We start from the raw sequence: 23,717 nt of genomic DNA on the forward strand, positions 1-23,717 counted from the left end.
AGACATACTACTCCCGGGGAAAACTACTCCTCCAACCTTCACCTATGCCTTTTCATTAAAATTCCATTCAGCACCGGATAAAAAGAGCTCTTTTCAGTGCCTTCAAGCAGGAGCTGTCCTGTGTGTGACCACTCACACCATGGTGACCACCAGAAGTCTCCGTAAGGTGATAAGTTTAATGAGGATAAGAGGTCAGGAAATGCTGCTGGAGAAACAGTTAAAAAGGCCCGAATGACAGCCAGAAGCTATATCGATCAGTCAGCAGGTTAGGGTGAAGGGGAGAGAGTGAATGGATTTGGCCAAAGGGAAGGTTGCGGTATTATGGAGATCTACTGGTGTTAGCGCTGCGGCAAACTGTGAGGAAGCGGAGATGGGGGTGAGGGAGGAGGATGGGGTGGTGAGGGAAGAGGATTGGAAGTGAGGGAGGAGAGATGGAGGTGAGGAATGGGAGATTGAGGTGAGAGATGGGAGATGGGGGTGAGGGAAGGGATTGGATTGGATTGGATTTGTTTATTATCACGTGTACTGAGATACAGTGAAAAGTATTTTTCTGCATGCAACTCAACAGATCATTAAGTACATGAAAAGAAAAGGAAATAAAAGAAAATACATAATAGGGCAACACAAGGTAACAATGTAACTACATAGACACCGACATCGAGTGAAGCATACAGGGATATAGTGTTAATGAGGGCAGTCCATAAGAGGGTCGTTTAGGAGTCTGGTAGCAGCGGGGAAGAAGCTGTTTTTGAGTCTGTTCGTGTATGTTCTCAGACTCTTGTATCTCCTGCCCGTGAAGAAGTTGGAAGAGTGAGTAAGCCGGGTGGTGGGGTCATTGATTATGCTGTTCACTTTCCCCAGTGGGAGATGGGGGTGAGGGAGGGGATGAGGAGGGGTGAACGAGGTGTGTGAGGCAGCGGATGGGGGCAACAGAGGAGGGTTGAGAGATGTGGCAGTGGAGGACTGGGGTGTGAGGGGGAGGACTGGGGTGTGAGGGAGAGGACTGGTGCGAGGGAGAGGACTGGTGTGAGGGAGAGGACTGGTGTGAGGGAGAGGACTGGTGTGAGGGAGGGGATGGGATGGGGAGGGGATGGGGTGGGGCATCAGAGTGAGGGGGTGAGGAAGGGGGCAGAGGGAGAGTGGGGGTGTGAGGTGAGGGAGAGCGGGGGTGTGAGGTGAGGGAGAGCGGGGGTGTGAGGTGAGGGAGAGCGGGGGTGTGAGGTGAGGGAGAGCGGGGGTGGGAGGTGAGGGAGAGCGGGGGTGTGAGGTGAGGGAGAGCGGGGGTGTGAGGTGAGGGAGAGCGGGGGTGTGAGGTGAGGGAGAGCGGGGGTGTGAGGTGAGGGAGAGCGGGGGTGTGAGGTGAGGGAGAGCGGGGGTGTGAGGTGAGGGAGAGCGGGGGTGTGAGGTGAGGGAGAGTGGGGGTGTGAGGTGAGGGAGAGTGGGGGTGTGAGGTGAGGGAGACTGGGGGTGTGAGGTGAGGGAGAGTGGGGGTGTGAGGTGAGGGAGAGTGGGGGTGTGAGGTGAGGGAGAGTGGGGGTGTGAGGTGAGGGAGGAGGGGAAGTGAGGTGAGGGAGGAGGGGAAGTGGAGTGAGGGGGTTAGACGGCTGAAATCCTGGTTTCCGCCACCCGGGGCAGGGATTTGCAGGTGCACACTTCCAATTCCAACAACCGCTCGGCCTTGTGCTTTCTCGCACTCCAAGCCCCGAACGCTGGGCACAACTGTGAGCTGAGGAAGGAGCTGCCTCCAAAAGCTAGTGATTGAAACAAACCTGTTGGGGACTTTAACCTGGTGTTGTAAGACTTCTTACTTTGACAAAAAATCATTAAGACGTCAAACTTTAGCTCCCTTCTCCCTCCACAGAATCTGTCAGGCCTGCTGAGATTGTCCAGTATTTTCTGTTTTTGATTCCAAGTCCACAGTTCCCCTCCTCACTGCGCATGTCCCAAGGCCACGGGCGGCAAGGACAGTAAGTTTCTGACCCAGTGTGGCCAGCGGCTGCGCAGAACTGGGCAGAGCGCCGCTATACTAGTCCCGCCCCTTCTCTGTGATTGGCTGCAATGGGTGAATGCCAGGTTGACTCTGTCCATTGTCAATCTGGTAACTTCCCGCCTCCTGCAATACTATTGGCTGTACAGAGTGATTGACATTTCCGTTTTGGGTTCGTGCTCCAAATGGCTGAGACAGTCGTCAGTCAGAGAGCTGAACTGTTTGATTGGCTGTGTGTTGGATATTGAGGGTGTTTCTTGGAAGCATTTCCCTTCTGATTTACAGGCTGAGTTTTGTTGATGGATCATTGCTGAATATGAGATGGTGAGGAGTAATTATCTGGGAGGGGCAGAGGCACATTTACTGAAATGTCTTTTACCTGAAGGCTCGGCCTTTCCCAGAAGCCTGAGCTTGGATTTGATAGTTTAACCCAGTGCTGTGTCTGAGAGCTGAATTTGTGATGTGCAGTCTGAGTGAGTGCAGTGTAACTAATTTCCCAGGATAAACCAGAACTCTACAATCAGATACACTGAAGCAATATTTTCCTTAGCTTCCAGCACTTCCTGCCCAGTGTGTTTTCTTCAAATAGTTTTGGAAAACAAGGGGAGAAATTTCAAAATCTCCATTGAATTAACGTTTTTCCTGTGTGTGTTTGATATTAAACACATGCTCTTCAGGGTAAAACTGGTGAATTAATAGCCTGTTATATACTCCCCCCGATTGTCTTTTCCATTGTCCTCACGGCGCCTGGGGCTTTGGGTGGAGAAAAGAAAGTAGCCACGTTGTCTGCTCCTGGTCACTATCCAGTGTCCCTGCTGGAAACAGACAACATGTGATAGTCAAGTAAGGAAAAAGAAAGGACTTGTATCTGATCTCCCCCACACAGCAGAATAACAGACTGGCACTCACTGTGGAACAGTCTCTAACTGGTCAGCTCCTTCAGTAAAGGAGTGCAAGTTGAAGAAAATCATATGACCTTTTCCTGTTTTACAGAAGGATTGCACCGTACCACACCAGAGAATACAGAGAGGATTAACAACACAGATAGATCCTGACCATCACCCAAGGAACAGCTGTGGGAACACATCCAGTCACTTCACAGCATTGTTCAACACAGGGAAGGTTGGGCAGTGAATCCAGCTGTTGGATATTCGTTGGGTCAGTGGACCTTTGACATATTATGAGAACTTAAACCGGACACTGGTGTGGAATCTTCCATCAGAACGTTTCCGAATGCTCGGCTGTGGGCACGTCGTCAGGGTGAGGCTGGGGAGAAGTGTGAGTGAGCTTCAAGTGCAGAGAGAGCTTCAATCATTCATCAAGCACCAGGAACGATTGACTCATTCCAACAGGTGAGAGGCTGTACATCTGGAGGATTCCACAATTTCATAAGATCTCCTAACACAGAAGGTGCTTCTGCTACAGCCACCGTTAGCACAAGGGTAGCCACATGGAAGGGAAAAGATTCAGGTGTGATGTTTGTGATGAAGGTTTTGTGACGTCTACGAATCTCCTGAGGCACCAGATGATTCACACAGGGGAGAAACCATTCAGGTGTGATGTTTGTGAGAAGACTTTTACTCGATCTTACCATCTTCTATCGCATCAGAGGAATCATAGAGGGGAGAAACCATTCAAGTGCAAGCTGTGTGACAAATCATTCTCGTGGTCATCAAGCCTCAGTGAACACAACGTCTTCACACAGGGGTGCAAGAGAAACTCTTCAGGTGTGATGTTTGTGAGATGACTTTCAACCGTAATTCCCATCTTGTATCACACCAGAGGATTCACACAGGAGAGAAACCCTTCACATGTGAAGTGTGTAACAAATCATTCTCGGAATCATCGACCCTACGTAAACACCAACAAACACACACAGGGGAGAAACCTTTCAAATGCGAGGTGTGTGGCAAATCATTCTCGTGGTTATCAAACCTCCGTGAACACCAAAACATTCACACAGGGGAGCAAGGGAAACGCTTCAAGTGTGATGTTTGTAAGAATGCTTTCAGCCGACCTTCCCATCTTGTATCACACCAGAGGATTCACACAGGGGAGAAACCCTTTACGTGTGAGGTGTGTAACAAATCATTCTCATGGTCATCGGCCTTCCGTAAACACCAATGCCTTCACACGGGGGAGAAACCCTTCCCATGTAAGGTATGTGATTAATTATTCTAGGACTCATTGGCTTCGCTTACACCAACATATTCACATGTAAGGTAAGTAACAAATCATTCCCTGAGTCAACGAGCCTCACAGACCTATCCATTCACAGCAGTGAAGAACCATTCATGTGCGAGGTGTGCAACAAATCATTCTCACGTTCATCGATCCTTCGCATTCACTCTGAGGCTCACCTGCTTCTCTTACACTGAGAGTTTTATGTGTTGTTCACCCGCCAGTGCTCGCAAAGGGGAGCTGTCCTTCCAAAACACTGTCTCAGCAGCGTCTGTCTCCAACCTCTCTCACCGTTAGTCCAAGCATTTCAGGAAGGTCAATTTAATCTTTAACCAGATCACCAAACATCACCAAAATATGTCAATATGTATGGATGCTTATGGACAAGTTTCCCCTCTGGACAAGAGGGCAATATCTCATATATTTATATATATATATATATATATATATTTCTATTCAACAGTTTTACACCAACAATACCCAACACACGCCCCCACCCCTCAACAGAAACCAGATCTCCAAAATGGAACCCTTCATTTGCCCCTCTCAGAGCAAATTTCACCTTCTCCAATACAGGAACTCCTTTAGATCTCCCAGCCACACTGACGCAAAGGGTGGAGAAGCTGACCTCCACCCTCAACTGAACTTGCCTGCGAGCAATTAGCGAGGCAAAGGCTAAAACATCTGCCCCCGCTCCCATCTGCAGCTCCGGCAGGTCTGACATCCCGAATATCGCCTCTAGGGCCCTGGCTCCAATTCCACATGTGGGACCTCCGATATGCTGAAAAATGACTCCCAATATTTATCCAGCTTCGGGCAGGACCAGAACATATGACCTGGTTGACTGGGCCCCTCCCACACTGCTCACAACTATCCTCCACCCCCTCAAATAGCTGGCTCATCCTTGCCTTCATTACGTCTGCCCTATACAACATATTGAACTGAATCAACCCCTGCCTCATACAATAGGTTGAGACATTGACCCTTCGCATCATTTCACACCATAATCCTTCATCCAGCTCCATCCCTAACTCTTCCTCCCACTTGGCCTTAATTCCTTCCATGGACTCCTTATCCTCTTCCATGATCCTGCTGTAGATCGTCGAACGACCGCACTCTTTCCCCCCCCCCCCCCCCCCCCCAACCACCCCCCCCCCCCCCCCAACCACCACCACCACACACAAATGGCAGCATCATCTGCAACAACAAGAATGACGATGCCATTGGAAAGCTCGGGGAAACCTTTCTTGTGGAATTCTCCACCTGCATATATCTGAAGCCCTCCTCTCGTTGGCGCCCATACTTCACCCCTAGTTCGCCCAAACGAGCGAATCTCACCTCCTGAGACAGATCGTTCGTCTCTTTTATTCCTTTCTCCCCCCCATCCTCAGAATCTTGCATCCATCGTCCATGGCTCGAACCCATGATTCCATCTTATCGGCATCACCCATGACCCTGCCCTCAACTTGAAGTGCTCTTGGAATTACCCCCAGATCTTCAGCATGCCTACCACAACAGGACAACCCAAATGCTTCCCTGGGATGAACTGTAATGGTGCTGTCACCAGCGGCCGCAGCCCTAACCCCTTACAGGAACCCACCTCCATCTGCACCCACAGAGCCCCCGTCTCCCTACTCCAGCCCTGACCTTCTCCGCATTCGTTGTCCAATAAGTGCAACAAATTTGGAAGGTCCAATCCTCCTGACTGCCACCCTCTTTGGAGCACCGCGTTCCTTATCCTCACTACCTTCCCTGCCCAGAGAAACGAAGAGACCAGCCTATTCACCTCTTGAAAAAATGCCTCAGGCAAAAAGACCGGTAGACACTGGAAAGAAACAGAAGCCGTGGCAAAATTTTAATTTTGACTGCCTGCACCCGGTCAGCCAGTGACAAAGGAAGAATATCCCATCTTTCCAATTCTTCCACCTTCCCCACCAAACACATGAAATTCAGCTTCAGAGTCATGCCCAGTCCCGTGCTGCATGCACCCCCAAGTGTCTAAAGTGAGTTGTCGCTACCCTAAATGGCAACCCCTCCACTCCCGCCCCTACACCTGGAAGAAGACATGATGAAACAGTCACTCTTCCCTAAATTCAATTTATACCCCGAAAACGACCCCAGGTTTCCTAGCAACTCCATTATATTGCTCACCGATGAGCCCGGGTCCGAAACGTACAGCAGCAAATCATCTGCTTACGGAGACACACTATGCTCCACCCCGACCCCCTCTATCCCCCTACATAGGCCAAACCCCTCAGTGCAATCAACAAGTGCTCAATCGCCAACACGAACAAGAGGGGACATGGGGTACCCCTGCCTCGTTCCCCGGAATAGTGGGGAAGTACGCTGACTGCATATCATTCATCCGGACACAAACTGTCAGGTCCTTGTACAACAATTTTACCCAAGCCACAAACCTCGATCCAATCCCAAACTTCTCCAGCACCACAAACAAATAACTCCACTCCGCTCCACTCTGCCAGGCGTCATCCCAAATTTGGGCACACACGCTAACTAACACCACTAACCTCCCCTCCAACGGACCCGTCACTATTATGTACCTGCCCCCCGGTCTGCTGCCACCTTCTCCATCTGGAATCTCACCCGTTTACCCACAGTATAGCCACCTCCCGCGCTGTACTATTGAAGCCAGAATCGAACACCTGGTTCATCCAGCCCTTCCTCAGCCTCATCTGGTCCTTTACCCTCAATGGGTCTCCTGTAACAGCACCATGTCCGCTTTCAGGCTCTTTAAATGCGAGAAAACACGCCCTCTCTTCACCGGTCCCGCAACAAAGAACAAAGAAAAGTTCAGCACAGGAACAGGCCCTTCGGCCCTCCAAGCCTGTGCCGACCATGCTGCCCGTCTAAACTAAAATCTTCTACACTCCTGGGTCCGTATCCCTCTATTCCCATCTTATTCATGTATTTGTCAAGATGCCCCTTAAATGTCACTATCGTCCCTGCTTCCACCACCTCTCCGGCAGCGAGTTCCAGGCACCTACTACCCTCTGTGTAAAAGAACTTGCCTCGTACATCTCCTTGAAACCTTGCCCCTCCTTAAACCTTCCTTCCTTAAACCTATGCCCCCTAGTAATTGCCTCTACCATGGGAAAAAGCCTCCACTCTGTCTATGCCCCTCATAATTTTGTAGACCTCTATCAGGTCGCCCCTCAACCTCCGTCATTCCAGTGAGAACAAACCGAGTTTATTCAACTGCTCCTCATAGCTAATGCCCTCCACACCATCCAACATCCTGGTAAATCTCTTCTGCACCCTCTCTAAAGCCTCCACATCCTTCTGGTTGTGTGGCGACCAGAATTGAACACTATATTCCAAGTGTAGCCTAACTAAGGTTCTATACAGCTGCAACATGACTTGCCAATTCTTATACTCAATGCCCCGGCCAATGAAGGCAAGCATGCCGAATGCCTTCTTGACTACCTTCTCCACCTGTGTTGCCCCTTTCAGTGACCTGTGGACCTGTACACCGAGATCTCTCTGACTGTCAATACTCTTGAGGGTTCTACCATTCACTGTATATTCCCTCCCTGCATTAGACCTTCCAAAATGCATTACCTCACATTTGTCCGGATTAAATTCCATCTGCCATTTCACCGCCCAAGTCTCCAAACAATCTAAATCCTGCTATATCCTCTGACAGTCCTCATCGCTATCCGCAATTCCACCAACCTTTGTGTCGTCTGCAAACTTACTAATCAGACCAGTTACATTTTCCTCCAAATCATTTATATATACTACGAACAGCAAAGGTCCCAGCACTGATCCCTGCGGAACACCACTAGTCACAGTCCTCCAATCAGAAAAGCACCCTTCCATTGCTACTCTCTGCCTTCTATGACTGAACCAGTTCTGTATCCACCTTGTCAGCTCACCCCTGATCCTGTGTGACTTCACCTTTTGTACCAGTCTACCATGAGAGACCTTGTCAAAGGCCTTACTGAAGTCAATATAGACAACATCCACTGCCCTACCTGCATGAATCATCTTTGTGACCTCCTCGAAAAACTCTATCCAGTTAGTGAGACATGACCTCCCTTCACAAAACCATGCTGCCTATCGCTAATACGTCCATTTGCTTCCAAATGGGAGTAGATCCTGACTCAACAAATCCTCTCCAGTAATTTCCCTACCACTCACGTAAGGCTCACTGGCCTGTAGTTTCCCGGATTATCCTTGCTACCCTTCTAAAACAAAGGAACAACATTGGCTCGCACGTTCCATGTCACCACTCTAAGCGGGGGTCTCTCACTCCCCCTGCCCTTCCAACCCGTAATGACCATCTTTCCAGGCCCCGCCTCGCGACCGGGACCCTGACCCTGCCTTCATCACTGTCTTCCCCCACCTCCCCTTCCCCGCAACCCCACCACTACTTACTCCTGAAAACACCTCACCCAGTATCGTTCCCATCCCCCCACCATTCACACCTCCCATCGAAACCTGCCCATACAAGTTCCAACGACCCCACCTCGCTCCCGTTCACGAGACAAAACACGTTTGATAGCGCGGCGGCCCCTGCCAGAGCCCCTCCTCCACATCGAAACAAAACCGCACCACCCCCTCACTCCTCCAAACTCCCCTTGCCTATATCGTAACAAAACCCCCAACAACCCTGAGTCCCAAACCACCCCAACCCAAACCCCCATTACATCAGAAACAGAGTTAACCTCTGCCCATACAAGAAAAAAGAACCCAACAAGAGGGAAGCAAAGAAAAACTCAGTCAAAAACCAGCAAAAGTCCAAATTCAGTCCAGTCCCGGGCCTTCTACCTTCACAAAAGCCTCCGCCGTTGTCTCAAAATAATAGTCTCTGCCGTTGTTAGTGACCCGCAGCTTTGCTGGGTAGCACACACCAAACCACACACTGCGCTTGTACAAATCCACCTTAGCCCGTCCAAAAGCCGCCCGCCTCCTTGCCAGCTCCACTGTCAAGTCTTGGTATATGCATGGGCCCTTGCCTTCCCACTCCACCTCGCGCTTCTGCTTCTCTTTCACCTGGAAATTATGGAAACAGATGATCACTGCCCTCGGTGGTTTGTTGGTCCTCAGTTTTGGCCTTGCGAACGGTGGGCCTGTCCAATTTGTACTGGGAATGGTCCTCCCCCATCAACATCGCTAGCATATCAGCAAAATATTCTGTAGACCTCCACCCCTTCAGACACAGCCACAATTCTCAGGTTACGTCTTCGTGACCTGTTCTCCAGGGATTCTAACTTGGCTCTCAACCCTCTGTTAATTTCTGCTTCCCTCTGCAGCTCCTCCGAGGTGAACTGGTCACTTTGCCGTGTCAAGGCCTCCTCCATTCCTTTCATTTTCTCCCCCATGCTCCTGCACCGCAATCGGCGTTCTCACCAACTCCTCTCTCTGGGGCAAGGGTCTCACCCACCCACGTCTTAAGTGAAGCCTTCATCACCGTCTGATGCTTTTTGAAATGCTTCGAAAACAACCATTGGAACTCTCCAGCCATCACTTCCATCACCTTCTCCACCATGATGGGCATGGCCCCACGAAATGTGTGCTTTCCTGCCGTTTTTCCTCCTCCTGCCTCCTCACCAAAGTTGGCAGCGGATTTCACTCGCTGTCTTCTTCACTGGATTCTTCTTTCATGTCTTTGACATTCTAAAATTGCCCCAAATCGTCCCGCAACTTTTCGGACAAATCTTCTGGACTTAAAACCGGGCTTAAAGGGCCAAAAAAAGACTGCTCCGACAGAAGCCACCAAACATGCGACCTCCACCTACATGCCACAACCGGAAGTCCTGAATATTATATATATACAGTATATGTTTATTTCTGAATCTTTAGTCCTACTTTTTGAGTTGAAAATACAGAAAGATCACAAGATGTATTAAATTATTTTGATGAGGTTTTGTGAAATGGATTTACCTTGGAGATGGCTCTAACTTCATCATAAGTGTTATTTCTAATTAGACATTCCCCTGGGTGTGGGCTGAAAAAATTTCCACCACTCGTAAAATGTGTCGCAAGATAGCACAGCAAAGTCTGGGCCATGATTTCTCTTTCATTTTCTTCCTTTAGGTAAAGCTGGTACATAACGCCCAGGATCTCTTACTGACTGGAGGGTGGGTTCCGTACATCAACACGATGAACGGTAGGATATTAGAAAGTATAGAGGACCAGAGCAATATTGGTGTGCATGTCAAAAGATCCCTGAAGGGCGAGACAGGTAGAAAAGGTGGTTAAGAAGGCATATGGGGTACTTGCATTTTATTAGCTGAGGCATAGAATATAAGAGTTGGGAGATTATTTTTAAAAAAAAATTTAGAGTACCCAATTAATTTTTTCCAGTTAAGGGGCAATTTAGCATGGCCAATCCACCTACCCTGCACATCTTTGGGTTGTGGGGGCGAAACCTGTGCAAACACGGGGAGAATGTGCAAATTCCACACGGACAGTGACCCAGAGCCGGGATTGAGCCTGGGAACTCGGTGCCGTGAGGCAGCAATGCTAACCACTGCGCCACTGTGCTGCCCTAGAGTAAGGAGATTATGATGGAACTGCATAAAATGTTCAATAGGCCACAGCTATTGCGCTTTACGCAGTTGTGGTCACCACACTACCGGACAGAAGTGATTGCACGAGAGAGGGTGTGGAGGAGATTCACCAGGGTGTTGCCTGGGCTGGAATGCTTCAGCTATGAAGAGAGGCTCGTCAGGCTGGGGTTGTTTTCCTTAGAGCAGAGAATGCAAAGGGTGGACCTCATTGAGGTGTACAAAATTATGAGGGACATAGATAGGAAGAAACCTTTCCCCATAGGAGAGGGGCCAATAACCAGAGGGACTAGATTTAAGGTAAGGAGCAGGAGATTTAGAGGGGTTTTGAGGAAAATGTTTTTTATCCAGAGGGTGGTGGGAATCTGGAATTCACTGCCTGAAATGGTAGTAGAGTTGGGAACTCTCACAGCATTTAAATGAGCATTTAAATGAGCATTTGAAACACCAGAGCACACACGGATACAGATCAAGTGCTGGAAGGTGGGATTTGAGTAGATTGGTGTTTGATGGCTAGCACAGACACGATGGGCTGAAGACCCTCTGTGCTGTAGAACCATCCAACTCTGAGTTCACGAGGAAGCTGTTTGGCCTCTCCAACCCCACGATAACCAATGGTGGATCACAAATGGGGATGAGTGAAGGTGATGTCAGTAGCTCAGTGATTAAACCATCAGGAGCAGAGTTAATTTATGTGACAAGAGATAATAATTGTGATTTTCTTCCTGACAGATACACAGGTGTCCATGGACACTTCAGATGGTGATGGAGGAGAGTCGGCAGCAGCGTCCGAGATTCCTGAAAGGGCTGATGAGGAAGGGACGGAGGTGAAAACCTCACAGCAATGTGGCATGGCAGCTGCAGTTGAGGAGGGAGAGGAGTGTCAGGAGGGTAAGATGTCTGATTTGGAAGATTGTGTTGATGAGTTAAAGTTAAATATTGTGGTTTGTGTGAAGGAGGAGGCCTGTGATGAACTGGCTGCTGTGGTGGAGGGAGGGCGCTCAGAATCTTCCGGAGGTGAGGAACCTGTGACTTTAAGAACAGGCGTTCCGCCGTATCGACGAGCATGCGGACAATATCAGGCCCATGATGCTGGTGAAGAAAATGAAGATGATCTGAAACCCCTTGAGCGTTTATATGAGGAACAGGTTCAAAGTACAGAGAGTTATCAGGCCACGTCTCAGTTGCTTCTGCAAACGTTGACTGAATTTAAGACTGAGGTTAGCCAGAATCTGCAAAGAAACAGTGAGATTCTTCAGCAGCAGAATGAGGTTCTGAGACAGCAGAATGAGATTCTTCAGCATCATCTACAAAGAAACAATGCGAATCTTCAACAACAGAATGAGGTTCTTTTTCAGCTTCTGCAAAGAAGCAATGAAACTTTGAATGAAATGAGGCAGATTCTGTATCAGACTGCACTTCCTGGCCAGCAGCAGCCCAGTGCAGAGACATCTGCTGCTGGACATTCCTCTGGTACAGGAGAGGTCACGTCACGGGGACAGGGGAGACGCAGAAGGAATTAGACACACTCCTCTTCCTCATTATCTGGATTTTTGTCACGACAGAGAGTCTTTTGATATATTCTAAAAGTAGGTATGAATGTGCGAAAAAGTTCACAAACCCAATGGAACTATGGTAAGCAATTGGCAAAAATGTCAAGCTGACCTGTTAACAGGAGCTGTCAAGTTCAATTAAATCTCCTTCCATTCACTCTTTGAATAAACTGTTTGGGGTGTTAAAACAACTGCCTTTCACTCTGTTGACATAAATCTCAGGGAATGACTGGACAAAAGTGTATGACAGATTTCACAACCATACATTGTCACAGCAGGGCACCTGCCATTTCACAGTTTGATTGATAGCTCCAACTGGTTATGGACACTTTAAATGGGACGATGAATTTCAATTCTTGTTTTTATAGGGAATGATAAATTGAATAAAATGTTTGTTGTGAGATGGGTTAATGCAATGCAAAGATTTTAAATCCAGCAAATTTTTTTATGAATGGATGTTTTAAAAAATAAAGTCGACAACAGACACATGGAACTGATTTTGTTTGAGAAATATTTTTATTCAAATTTCAACATTTTAAACATGTTATTTTTTACAACAAATAAACACAACGCCAACCCCGCCTGATTGACGGCAATCAGATCCCCAGAGTGTAAGGTAAACAAACCCCAACTCTTGTGAAACCGCTCACCTGCCCTCGAAAAGTAAATCTCACCTTCTCCAAATACAGGAACTCCATTAGATCCCCCAGTCATGTTGAGGCATGACTGAGGGGGGTGAAGCTGATCTCCACCCTAACATTAACCACCTGCGAGCGATCAACAAAGCGAAGGCTAAAACATCTGCCCCGCAACCGTCTGCAGCTCCAGCAGGTCTGACACCCCGAATATGGCCTCCAGGAGCCCGACTCCGATTCCATGTGTAGAACCTCAGACATGCAGAAAAATGACCCCCAGAATTTCTGCAGCTTTGGAAAGGACCAGAACTTATGAACATGATTAGCTGGAACCCTCCTGCACCACTCGCAGCTATCCTCCACCCCCTCAAACAACTGGCTCATCCTCGCCTTCGTTAAGGGCAGCACGGTAGCATTGCGGATAGCACAATTGCTTCACAGCTCTAGGGTCCCAGGTTCGATTCCGGCTTGGGTCACTGTCTGTGCGGAGTCTGCACGTTCTCACTGTGTGTGCGTGGGTTTCCTCCGGGTGCTCCGGTTTCCTCCCACAGTCCAAAAATGCGCAGGTTAGGTGGATTAGCCATAATAAATTGCCCTCAGTGTCCAAAATTGCCCTTAGTGTTGGGTGGGGTTACTGGGTTATGGGGATAGGGTGGAGGTGTTGACCTTGGGTAGGGTGCTCTTTCCAAGATCCGGTTCAGACTCGATGGGCCAAATGGCCTCCTGCACTGTAAATTCTGCAAAAAAAAAGTGCGCTCTGTGCATCACTTCTAATTGATCAACCCCAGCCTCGCGCACAAGGTTGAAGCGTTAACCCTCCGCAGCACTGCGCACCATACTTCCACTTCCAATGCCAACTCAGCTCCTCTTCCCATTTGGACTTAATCCCTTCCAGGACAACTTATCCTCCTCCATAATCCTACCGTAAATCGCCAAAATGACCCCACTCAGGGCCCCAACCACCTCCAGCAACAAGATGGACGGTACCATGGAAAGATCGGGAAGATCTTTCTTGCGCATTTTGCCCCTGCATTTATTTGAAGCCCTCCTCACGTTGGAGCCCAAACGTCACCCCCAACTCATCCAAGCTTGTGAACCGCCCCTCCAAAAAAACGATCCTTCATCTCTTTCACTCCTCTCCTCTCCAAAACTTTAGATCCATCCTCCCTGGCTCAAATCCATGGTTCCCTCTTATCAACTTCACCCTCGAGCCTGCCCTCAACTTAAAGTGCTGTCGGAATTGCCCCAAAATCTTCAGCATGGCTGCCACCGCAGGACTGCCCAAGTACCTCCCTTGAGTGAACCTTCCCCCCACCCCCGACTGCCGTCCCCTTTGGAGCACCGCTTTCCTAATCCTGACCACCTTCTCTGCCCACACATTTATTTATTTTTTTCAAACAACGAGATCAGCCTGTCCATTCCCCCCCCACCCCCCCAAAGAGTTACTTTGGCAAAAAGACCGGCAGACTCTGGAACAGAAGTGCGAACCCCTGAGCGCAATGGCCAAGGACTCCATCGTCAGTCCGAACAGAAGGAGGGATATGGGGGATATTGGGTACCCCTGCCTCATTCCCCAAAATAGTGGAAAGTACTGCAAAAAAATAACACCACTCCACTGTGTCAAATGCCTTCTCCGCATCTAATGCCACCTCCGGCTCCCTTCCTTCGGCCGGAGGAAGCACCACATTCAGCAGCCGTCGCACATTCAATGACAGCTGCCTGCCCTTGACAAACCCAACCTTACCGCCAACATCTTCGTCAACATTGTAGCATTCATGTTCACTGGAGAAATGGGCTTGTACGACGCTCACTCCAAGGGATCCATCTCCCTTTTAAGTACTAGTGAAATGGATAGGGTGGCGCAGTGGTTAACACTGCTGCCTCACAATGTCGAGGACCCAGGTTCGATCCTGGACCCAGGTCACTGTCCGTGTTTAGTTTGCTCATTCTCCCCATGTCTGCCTGGGTCCCGCCCCCACAGCCCAACAAGATCTGCAGGGTATGTGAATTGGCCACGTTAAATTGCCCCTTAATTGGAAAAAAAGAGAATTGGGTAGCCTAAATTTATTTATTTTTTAAATAATAAGATGGATGCCTGCCCCATCATCTCTGGCAATATTCCCTTAACCATTACATCCTCAAACATTTCTATCATCAGCAGCACCAACCTATCCTTGAATTTTTAATAAAATTCCACCAGGAACCCATCCAGCCCCAGTGCCTTACTCGATTGCATCTCCTCTATTGCCGCCTGCACTTCTTCCACCCCATTGGCTCCTCCAATCTCATCCTCTCCTCCTCCCCCACCTCCGGACACTCCAGTGGCTCCAGAAATTCCTTCATCTCCGGCGGCTCCAACTTTTATAACCCCCTATAAAAGTCCTTAAACACCTTATTCACCTGCTCCGGCGCCACCACCAACACACCCATACCATCTCTAATCCACACAATCTCCTTCACTGCTGCCTGCCTACGGAGCTGGCCTGCCGCCAATCAACTGGCCTTCTCACCATATTCATAGAAGGTCCCCCTCGCTCACCTGAGCTGCTGGTCCGCCCTCCCCGAGGATAGAAGATCAAACTTCGCCTGCAACTTCTTCCTCCTCACCAAAGATCCCGGTTCCGGGTTCTCAGTATATCTCCAGTCTACCTCCAAAATCTCTATCAGCCGCTGCCATTCCTCCCACGCCTCCCTATCTACCTTCGTCCTGAATGAAATGACCTTGCCCCTTACTACCGTCTGCAACGCCTCCCAGACCAGAGATGGCGAAACCTCGCAATTCCGGTTAAACCCCACATACTCCTAAATCGCCTTTCTCATTTTAGTACAAAAGTTTGGGTCTGCTATCAAAGCACATCTAGCCTCCACGCCGGCCTCTGAGCTGGATCCTTATCCAAGACCACATCCACCTAGTGCGGACCATAGTACAATATGATCACCGAATACTCTGACTTCTTTACCCTAGCTAGCAGCGCCTTCCCTCCCACAAAAAAGCCGATCCTGGAGTGCACCTTATGCACTGGTGAAAAGAGGTAATATTCCCTATCCTGCAGATGTAAAAACGTCTCCAGGTGCACTCCTCTGGGGATGTCCTTCATGAACCCGGCCAATTTTTCGCCCCACACAAAATGGATAGCAAGCATGGCCGGGACCTGTCCACCTTCGGTCCAATGCCATATTCTCCCCCCCCCCCCCCCCCCCCCCCCCCCCCCCCGCCCCCGCCACCAATATCAACTGGTGAATATCCAAATCCCGCATGGCCGCTAGAATTTTCCTAACAAACCCAGCATCATCCCAGTTTGGGCCATACACGCAAACCAGAAGCACCAGCCTCCCTTCCAACGCATAGGTCAATATCACATACGTGATCCTTGTCTGCCACCACCTTCTCCAACTGGAACCTCACCTATTTACCCACCAGTATAGGCATCCCATCAACATTGGCAGCAACTTGGCGAAGTATTCTCTCGGCATTCAGCCCTCCGTCCCCTCAGACACACATACGATCCTCAAATTCTGCCTTTCTCACCTGTTCTCTAGATCCTCTACTTTGGAAAACAGTCTTCTGTTGATTACTGCCACCTTCTGCAACTCCTCACCCATCAAGGTGAACTGATCGCTGTACCGCAGCAATGTCTCCTCCGTCCCATTCATTTTCTCTTCTTAGGGCAGCACAGTGGCACAGTGGTTAGCATTGCTGCCTGCGGTGCTGAGAACCCAGGTTCGAATCCCGGGCCTGGGTCACTGTCTGTGTGGAGTTTGCATGTTCTGCCTGTGCCTGCGTGGGTTTCACCCCCACAACCCAAAGATGTGCAGGATAGGTAGATTGGCCATTCTAAATGGCCCCTTAGAAAAAATCTTTTTAAAAAAAGAGAAAAAAAAATTATCTTCTTGCTCCTGTCCCGCCATCAAAATCTTCACCAACTCCTCTCTCATCGGGGCAAGGGTCTCACCCACCCATTCCTAAAGCAAGGACATCATCTTTGTCCACTGTCATTCAAAATTACATCACTTCAGCTACTTTGTCCACCATGATGGGCGTGGCCCCACCCAACAAGTTCTCTCCCACCATCTTTTCTCCCTCTAAACTCCTTGCTACATTTGACTTTCGCACACTCCCTTTCTCCCTGGGTTCTTTTTTCTGGTTTTTGACATTCTTGAAATGCCTCCGACCTTCCCACAACTTCTCACGTAAGAATTTTCAAAAAAACTGGGTATTAAGAATCTAAAAAAGACAAATCTGGCAAGAACCAACACACATGCAACCCCCAATCCACGAGTGTGGATATTACATCTCTAAAAAAAACGACTCCATCGTTGGTAAATGTTTGACAAAGTTTTCTCGTGTGGGAAGAGCATTCTTCATCCTGGCAGCATCAGTGTGGGATGTGTAGTCTTGGATGTGTTTGCGATGGATCTGTTTTTGTATTTTGAATACTGCTAATGGCATTTTGAAACTTGGTGTTCTGCTGTTGAAACTCGCTAATATGTTTACGGAACTCACTATTCTGACAAAGTAAAGAGGTTTTAGCTTGATCGACTCTCTCGAATTTAGCATTGAAATCGTGCAATAACGCAGAGACCGTGTGGAGTTGACTTTTGGCAGACTTAAGAGCGTTATCGTGGTCAGTTTGAAGGATCGTTCTACATTGCTCATGGAGCTGTTGCATGATCACAAGGGACCATCTAATGCACTCCTTATTTTTCATACAAGTACATTTACCCCAAACTTTTCGAATATCTTCAAAGGACCATTGTCCATTAATAATGTTGTTTTTCAATTCAATCTCCTTATTTGCTGCGAACAAATTATAATGCTGATCGATAGTAGCTTTGATATCATTGAATATATCTTCACCAGACATCTCTGGTGGGGCTCGGCCTCCCTTTACTGTTGTGGGAAGCTCCGCTACACCCTTGGAAGCAATGGGGGTTTTTGTAAGACTTTCGTCCCCCATAATTGTTCCGTACAACTTCGAAGCAGTTGGGACTATGTACTGTCGTCCCTTTTAACTGCTCCGATAAATAACTGACTAAAGTACTCGCAACCCTAACATCTCAGCCTTTTCGTCCAAGGTTCTTTTGTCAGTAGAGAAAGTGTTGCGAGCAGTAGCGGATTGAAATGAGGCAAAGTTGTTATCTTCCCTCAGTTGACTTGCAGAGCGAAGCCTTCTGATCGTCCGGTCTGTGAATCTGTCGTCTGGCCACTTGGCTTACGAATCGACACCTCGTATCCGCCACGGTTCCCGGCCTTCAGTGTGTGATTTTCTGGGGACCTTTCGGCACGGTCTGCCTTCGGGCCTCTCCGATTCTCATCCGTTTGTCCGACTACATGAAGTCTCCCCTCTACCGTTTGCCGACTACGCCAATTGATGGATCTGTGTTTTGTTAATATATCTATGTGTCGCCGCACTATACATTAATCATACAGAACTCGAGACTGAGCTTCTTGAGTGAAGTCAAGAATGTCCTTATTTATGTCAGGTTCAAAGTCTATTGATCAAATCAAATTTTATGTGAATACAGAATTTAAAAGTTGTTTGTCGAACGCAAATACAGATGATTGAGTCGAATTCGAGATACAATTCAGTTTGCAAAATGCACAATACAAAACTGGAACAAAAGTAAATAGAAGAAATAGGTTTTGTAGGTTAGGATGAATTCCAAGAGAGTGCAAAAGGTTTCTCCTGGTCTCTTAAAGAAACCATAATCTGACTGTGATTGGGTTAAAATAATTATTATTCATATAATTGACAGAAAATGTCTGTCCATCAAGTTTTAAGAGATAATGACCTGGATCAGTGACATGGTGGGATTCATTAAGCTGGAGAAGGTCAAATTCGCCCTGAGGGGGTCGGTACAAGGGTTCTTTAGGCAGTGGCAGCCTTTCCTCGACTTTCTGGCTCAACGATCGGGAACTAGGCCAGCGGCAGCAGCAACTGGGGGAGGGGGGGGAAGGAAGGGGGGAGGAGGGGGGAGGGGGGGAGGGAGGGGGGGGGGGGGAGGGGGGAGGGGGGGAAAGGGAGGGGGGGTTTCAGGGGGGTATTGGTTAAGTTAATTTGATTATTGTTAATTTATTTTGTTGTTTATTGGTTTTGGGGGGGTTCGTAATATGCGTTGTTACGGGTGCCAGGGGGTGTTTATTATTATTATTGTTCTGTTGCTATACATTTTTCAAAATAATTTCAATAAAAATTATTTTTTTAAAAAAGTTTTAAGAGATAATATGCCATGGGAAGATTTCTCTATGTTTCTATAATGTGGTGTGGTCGGACCACCTGCTTTCCCACCATATTCTCGAGAACTGGGAGGTTTGCCCAGTCATGATAACAATGCAATGTGGATAGTCAGTCTGAATACTGACTACCTTATCAGATCTTTCTCATGCTCTCAGCATTTTTCTGCTGTCCTGGCTTACTATATGCAATAAACCATTTCTTCCCTTAACCCTTTATTACCTATAATAAAGTAGGTTTCTATCAATTTGACAGCAGATCAGAAGAGGGAGACCCACAGCATCCAAGGCAGCGATGACCTGCAGTGGTGGGATCAGCACATGTACAAGAGAGAGGGACACAGGAGAGAGAGAAAGACATGCATGAGAGGAAGACAGGAGAAGGGACACAGGAGAGAAGGGAACATCAAAGAGCGAGAGAGAACAAGAATCTGACAGCCCTGCCCTTCTTCTATTTTGGAGGCTTAACAGTCACCTCGTCTGGTTCTTGTCCCGGGACGTGCCGGTCCATTCACCTCTCCTGGACTGTCCAAGTCTCGATCTTGTTTGAGAGTGATATTGTTCAGTGTGCAGTACACTAGGATGATTGTGAACTTTCTCTTTCCCTCTGTCTGGGGAATACTATGATCCATCTCCAGATGTAGCCTATACCTGAAGCAGTTCTTCAACACCCCACTAGCTCATCTCTGTGAGCTGTCTCAGAGAGACACGGACATCAATAAACAACATCTCCTCTGCAACGCAGACACAAAGACAACATGACACCTGCAGCTCGAACTATTTACCACTTTAAATCAAATTAACCACGTTCAGACTGTCAGTTTACACAGGAAAGTAACAATGGACACGGCCATGGGGCTTAACCCCTTAGAAACTGAATCTAATAGAACAGAAATATTATCAGTTATTGTCAGCCATGACTTGGCTCTCTTGGCTTTGAATCAGAGGTTTGTGAGTTCAAGTCACACATTGTAACTCTGATGAAGATCCTCATTGGCTGTAAAGTGCTTTCAGATGTCCTGTGTTTGTGAAAGTTGCTTGATATCCTCACCCCCTCCCTATCTCTGTCACAACCAGGCATCCAGGTTCCATGCTCATAAATTCCCTCCTTAGGCCTCTCTGAATCTTTATCTCTCTCCCTCCTTTAGGACCCTCCTAACATCCGACCTCTTTGACCATATTTTTAATCATCATCTCCTAATATCCCCTGATCTGTCTCAATGTTAATGTTCTCTGATTGCGTCTCTATGAAGCACTTTGGGATGTTTCACAATATCAAAATGCTCTATAATTACAAACTTTTGTCCTCTTATATTCACTCCAATCCTCAAGGTATAGACCTGGAGTATAGACTGTGGGCATCAATTTTTAAAAATAATTATAGAGTACCCAGTTCCTTTTTCCCCAATTAAGGGGCAATTTAGCGTGGCCAATCCACCTACCCTGCACATCTTTGGGTTCTGGGGGTGAGACCCATGCAGACACAGGGAGAATATGCAAACTCCACACGAACAGTGACTTGGAGCCGGGATCAAACCCGGGTCCTCGGCACCTTGAGGCAGCAATGCTAACCACTGTGTCACTGTGCTGGCCCTGGACATTGATTGTCCTCTCGTGCTCTGTTCAAGTGGGATCATTGGTTTTGGAGAGAAGACAGGAGAATGGGGATGAGAAAATATCAGCCATGATTGAATGGTGGAGCAGACTCGATGGGCCAAGTGGCCTAATTCTGCTCCTATGTCTTATGGCCTTATGCACAATGGAGACTGTCACGGCCGAGATGCATCGTTCCCTCCCCCTGACTTCCCAGCTGGCTCACTGTTGAGGAACAGAACTCCCGGTAATTCTCCAGATCCATAGACCAGAGATGCTGAGGCTAATTGAAGTCCCTTCATTACTACCCCAGGAATGGCTCCTCCCCAGGATTTGTGCTGGCAGATCAGAATGCCTTTCTAACCACAGAGTATCTGATTGTCTTCTTGGTCAGAGCGAGTCAGTGAGTGACTTGTACCTGACGCTGTACTGAAAGGATGCTGAGTTTATACAGGCGCTTCTATAATAATAATCTTTATTGTCCAAGTAGGCTTACATTGCTATCACTGCAATGAAGTTACTGTGAAAAGCCCCTAGTCCAGGGTAAGTGAGCGGGTGGTGAAGATCAAGGAGGAATGGGAAGCGGAGTTGGGAGGGGAGATCAAGTGGGGAGTATGGAGTGAGGCACTGCGTAGGGTAAAAGGGGCCTCCTCTCATGCAAGGATAAGCCTGACACAGTTTAAGGTGGTGCACAGGCTGCATATTACTCGGGTGAGAATGAATGGGTTCTTTCAGGGGGTAGCAGATGAGAGTGAGAGGTGTGGGCGGGGGACAGCGAATCACGAGCACATGTTTTGGGGTTGCGAAAAATTTGGAAGATTCTGAGCGATCTTAGACAGGATAGTAGTGGAGGAGGAGGCGGACCTGGACCTTTTGGTGGCGATATTTGGGGTTTCAGAGAAACCGGAGCTCATGGAGAGGAAGAAGGGAAGATGTAGTGGCCTTCGCCTCAGTGGCGCATTTTGCTGGAGTGGCGGTCGGCATCGCCACCGGGGGTAGCGGTTTGGTTGGGTGACCTGTACGACTTCCTGCAGTTAGAGAAGACAAAGTATGAGTTAAGGGGCTCAGCAGGGGGTTTGAAAAAAGGTGGGGGATGTTTGTGATTGTGTTTGAGGAGCTGTTCGTCGCAGGGGGAGGGTGAAAAAGGGGGAAATTGTTGGGAAGTTTGTTTTCCGGGGTGTTTATTTGCTGTAACCTGTTTTGATACACGTTTGTAATAAAATACATTTTTAAAAAAAGAAAAGCCCTTCGTCGCCACATTCCGGCACCTGTTCAGGTACATGGAGGGAGAATTCAGAATACATACTGATGTCTTCTTTTGATGATGTTTGGTAATCTGGTCAAAGGTTAAATTGACCTTGAAACGATTGGACTGATGGGGGGAGATGTTGGAGACAGACACTGCTGAGACAGACAATGCTTTGGAAGGACAGCTCCCCTGTGTGAGCACTGGAGGGTAAACAACACAGACAACTCTCAGTGTAAGGGAAGCACTGGAAGGGTTTGTCTCCCGTGTGGTTTCACTGATGTTCCAGGAGGTTCGACAATTGTGTGAAGGTTTTATTACAGAACTCAGACTATTATGATTCTGGACCAGACCCCGTCATTTGACAGGATACTGGACGGAAACAGCAATATTTTTATTTAATTTGCAAAGCTGTGAGGAAAGGATACATCACTCCAGGAGTGATTCCACACAAAATGGGGATATGATACATTGAAATGAACTTTATTATTTTTTTTTTAATAAACAATTTTATTGAGGTAGTTTTTGGCTTTATAAACAGTTCCAGACATCATCAGAAAGAAAGCAAAAAAGGCAAAAATGTGCAAACATCCACGTACTTTCAATACTTCCATCGTAACATATTGCACAAGCCCGCTCCCCTCCCACCGGTACTACCCGCCATATTTTCCCTCCTACTCTACTCTACCCTCCCCCCCCCCCCCCCCCCCCCCCCCTGCTGATGCTCACTCTCCCGCAAAGAAGTCAATAAATGGTTGCCACCCTCCGGGTGAACCCCTGCACAGATCCCCTCAAGGCGAACTTAATTTTTTCCATCCCCAGGAAACTCGACATGTCCGCAAGCCACCACTCAGTCTTCGGGGGCTTTGAGTCCCTCCACGCCAATAATATTCGTCGCCGGGCTATCAGGGAAGCAAAGGCCAAAACATCGGCCTCTTTCTCCCCCTGGACGCCCGGGTCTTCCGAAACCCCAAAAATTGCCACCCCTGGACTCATCACCACCCTTGTTTTTAGCACCTGGGACATGACCCCCGCAAATCCCTCCCAGTACCCCCTCAGCTCAGGGCATGCCCAAAACATGTGAATATGGTTTGCTGGTCCTCCCGCGCACCGAGCGCATTTGTCCTCTATCCCGAAAAATTTGCTCATCCGAACCTGTCTACGAACAAAGTCCCGCAACTGTAGGTATCTAAAATCATTTCCCCTTACCAACCCAAATTTCTCCTCCAAGCTCCTCAAACTCGCGAAGCTCCCTTCCAGGAACATATCACCCACCCTTCCTGCCCCTGCTCGCCGCCATACTCGGAACCCCCGATCCATACTGCCGGGGGCAAACCGATGGTTGTCGCAGATTGGCGCCCAGACAGACGCCCCCCATCTCCCCCACATGCCTCCTCCACTGGCCCCATATCCGCAGGGTCGCCACCACTACCGGGCTGGTGGTGTACTTGGCCGGCGGCAGCGGTAGAGGAGCCGTGACCAGGGCTTCCAAGCTGGAGCCCCTGCACGAAGCCGCCTCCACCCGCTCCCAAATAGACCCCGTACCCACCATCCACTTCCTTATCATAGCGATGTTGCCCGCCCAGTAATAATTGATCAGACTCGGCAAAGCCAGCCCTCGCTGCAGTTCCTCTCCAACATTGCCTTCTTCACCCGCGGGGATTTTCCCGCCCAGACAAAGCTCATGATCAGCCCGTTAACTCTTTTGAAGAAGGGGCAGCAGGGTAGCATGGTGGTTAGCATAAATGCTTCAC

The 23,717-nt window shown here is 48.5% G+C and overlaps 3 protein-coding genes and 1 pseudogene across 6 annotated transcripts in view; 3 read left to right on the forward strand and 1 right to left on the reverse strand.

Moving 5' to 3' along the window:
- LOC119976680 (zinc finger protein 2 homolog) overlaps positions 1–1,980 on the reverse strand; it is a 41,009-nt gene extending 39,029 nt beyond the window's left edge. For 3 of the 4 annotated variants that reach the window (XM_038817374.1, XM_038817375.1, XM_038817371.1), the window contains exon 1: positions 1,770–1,980. The gene's annotated coding sequence lies outside the window, so the exon portion shown is untranslated. The remainder of the gene's footprint in view (positions 1–1,769) is intronic. The other variant, XM_038817373.1, reaches the window with a different exon arrangement.
- LOC119976643 (zinc finger protein 721-like) overlaps positions 1–23,717 on the forward strand; it is a 999,221-nt gene that overhangs the window by 402,785 nt on the left and 572,719 nt on the right. The gene's annotated exons all lie outside the window — the stretch shown is intronic.
- The window catches only part of LOC119975582, a 125,435-nt gene that overhangs the window by 75,948 nt on the left and 25,770 nt on the right, over positions 1–23,717 (forward strand). The window contains 4 exon segments of the mRNA XM_038815370.1: positions 4,169–4,209; positions 10,229–10,376; positions 11,434–11,528; positions 11,658–12,174. Of these exon segments, the coding sequence (XP_038671298.1) occupies positions 4,169–4,209; positions 10,229–10,376; positions 11,434–11,528; positions 11,658–12,174 (801 nt within the window).
- On the forward strand, positions 2,181–12,751 carry LOC119976656 (annotated as a pseudogene).

The sequence above is a fragment of the Scyliorhinus canicula genome, chromosome 13 (assembly GCF_902713615.1).
Source record: "Scyliorhinus canicula chromosome 13, sScyCan1.1, whole genome shotgun sequence".
Classification (NCBI taxonomy): Eukaryota; Metazoa; Chordata; class Chondrichthyes; order Carcharhiniformes; family Scyliorhinidae; genus Scyliorhinus; species Scyliorhinus canicula.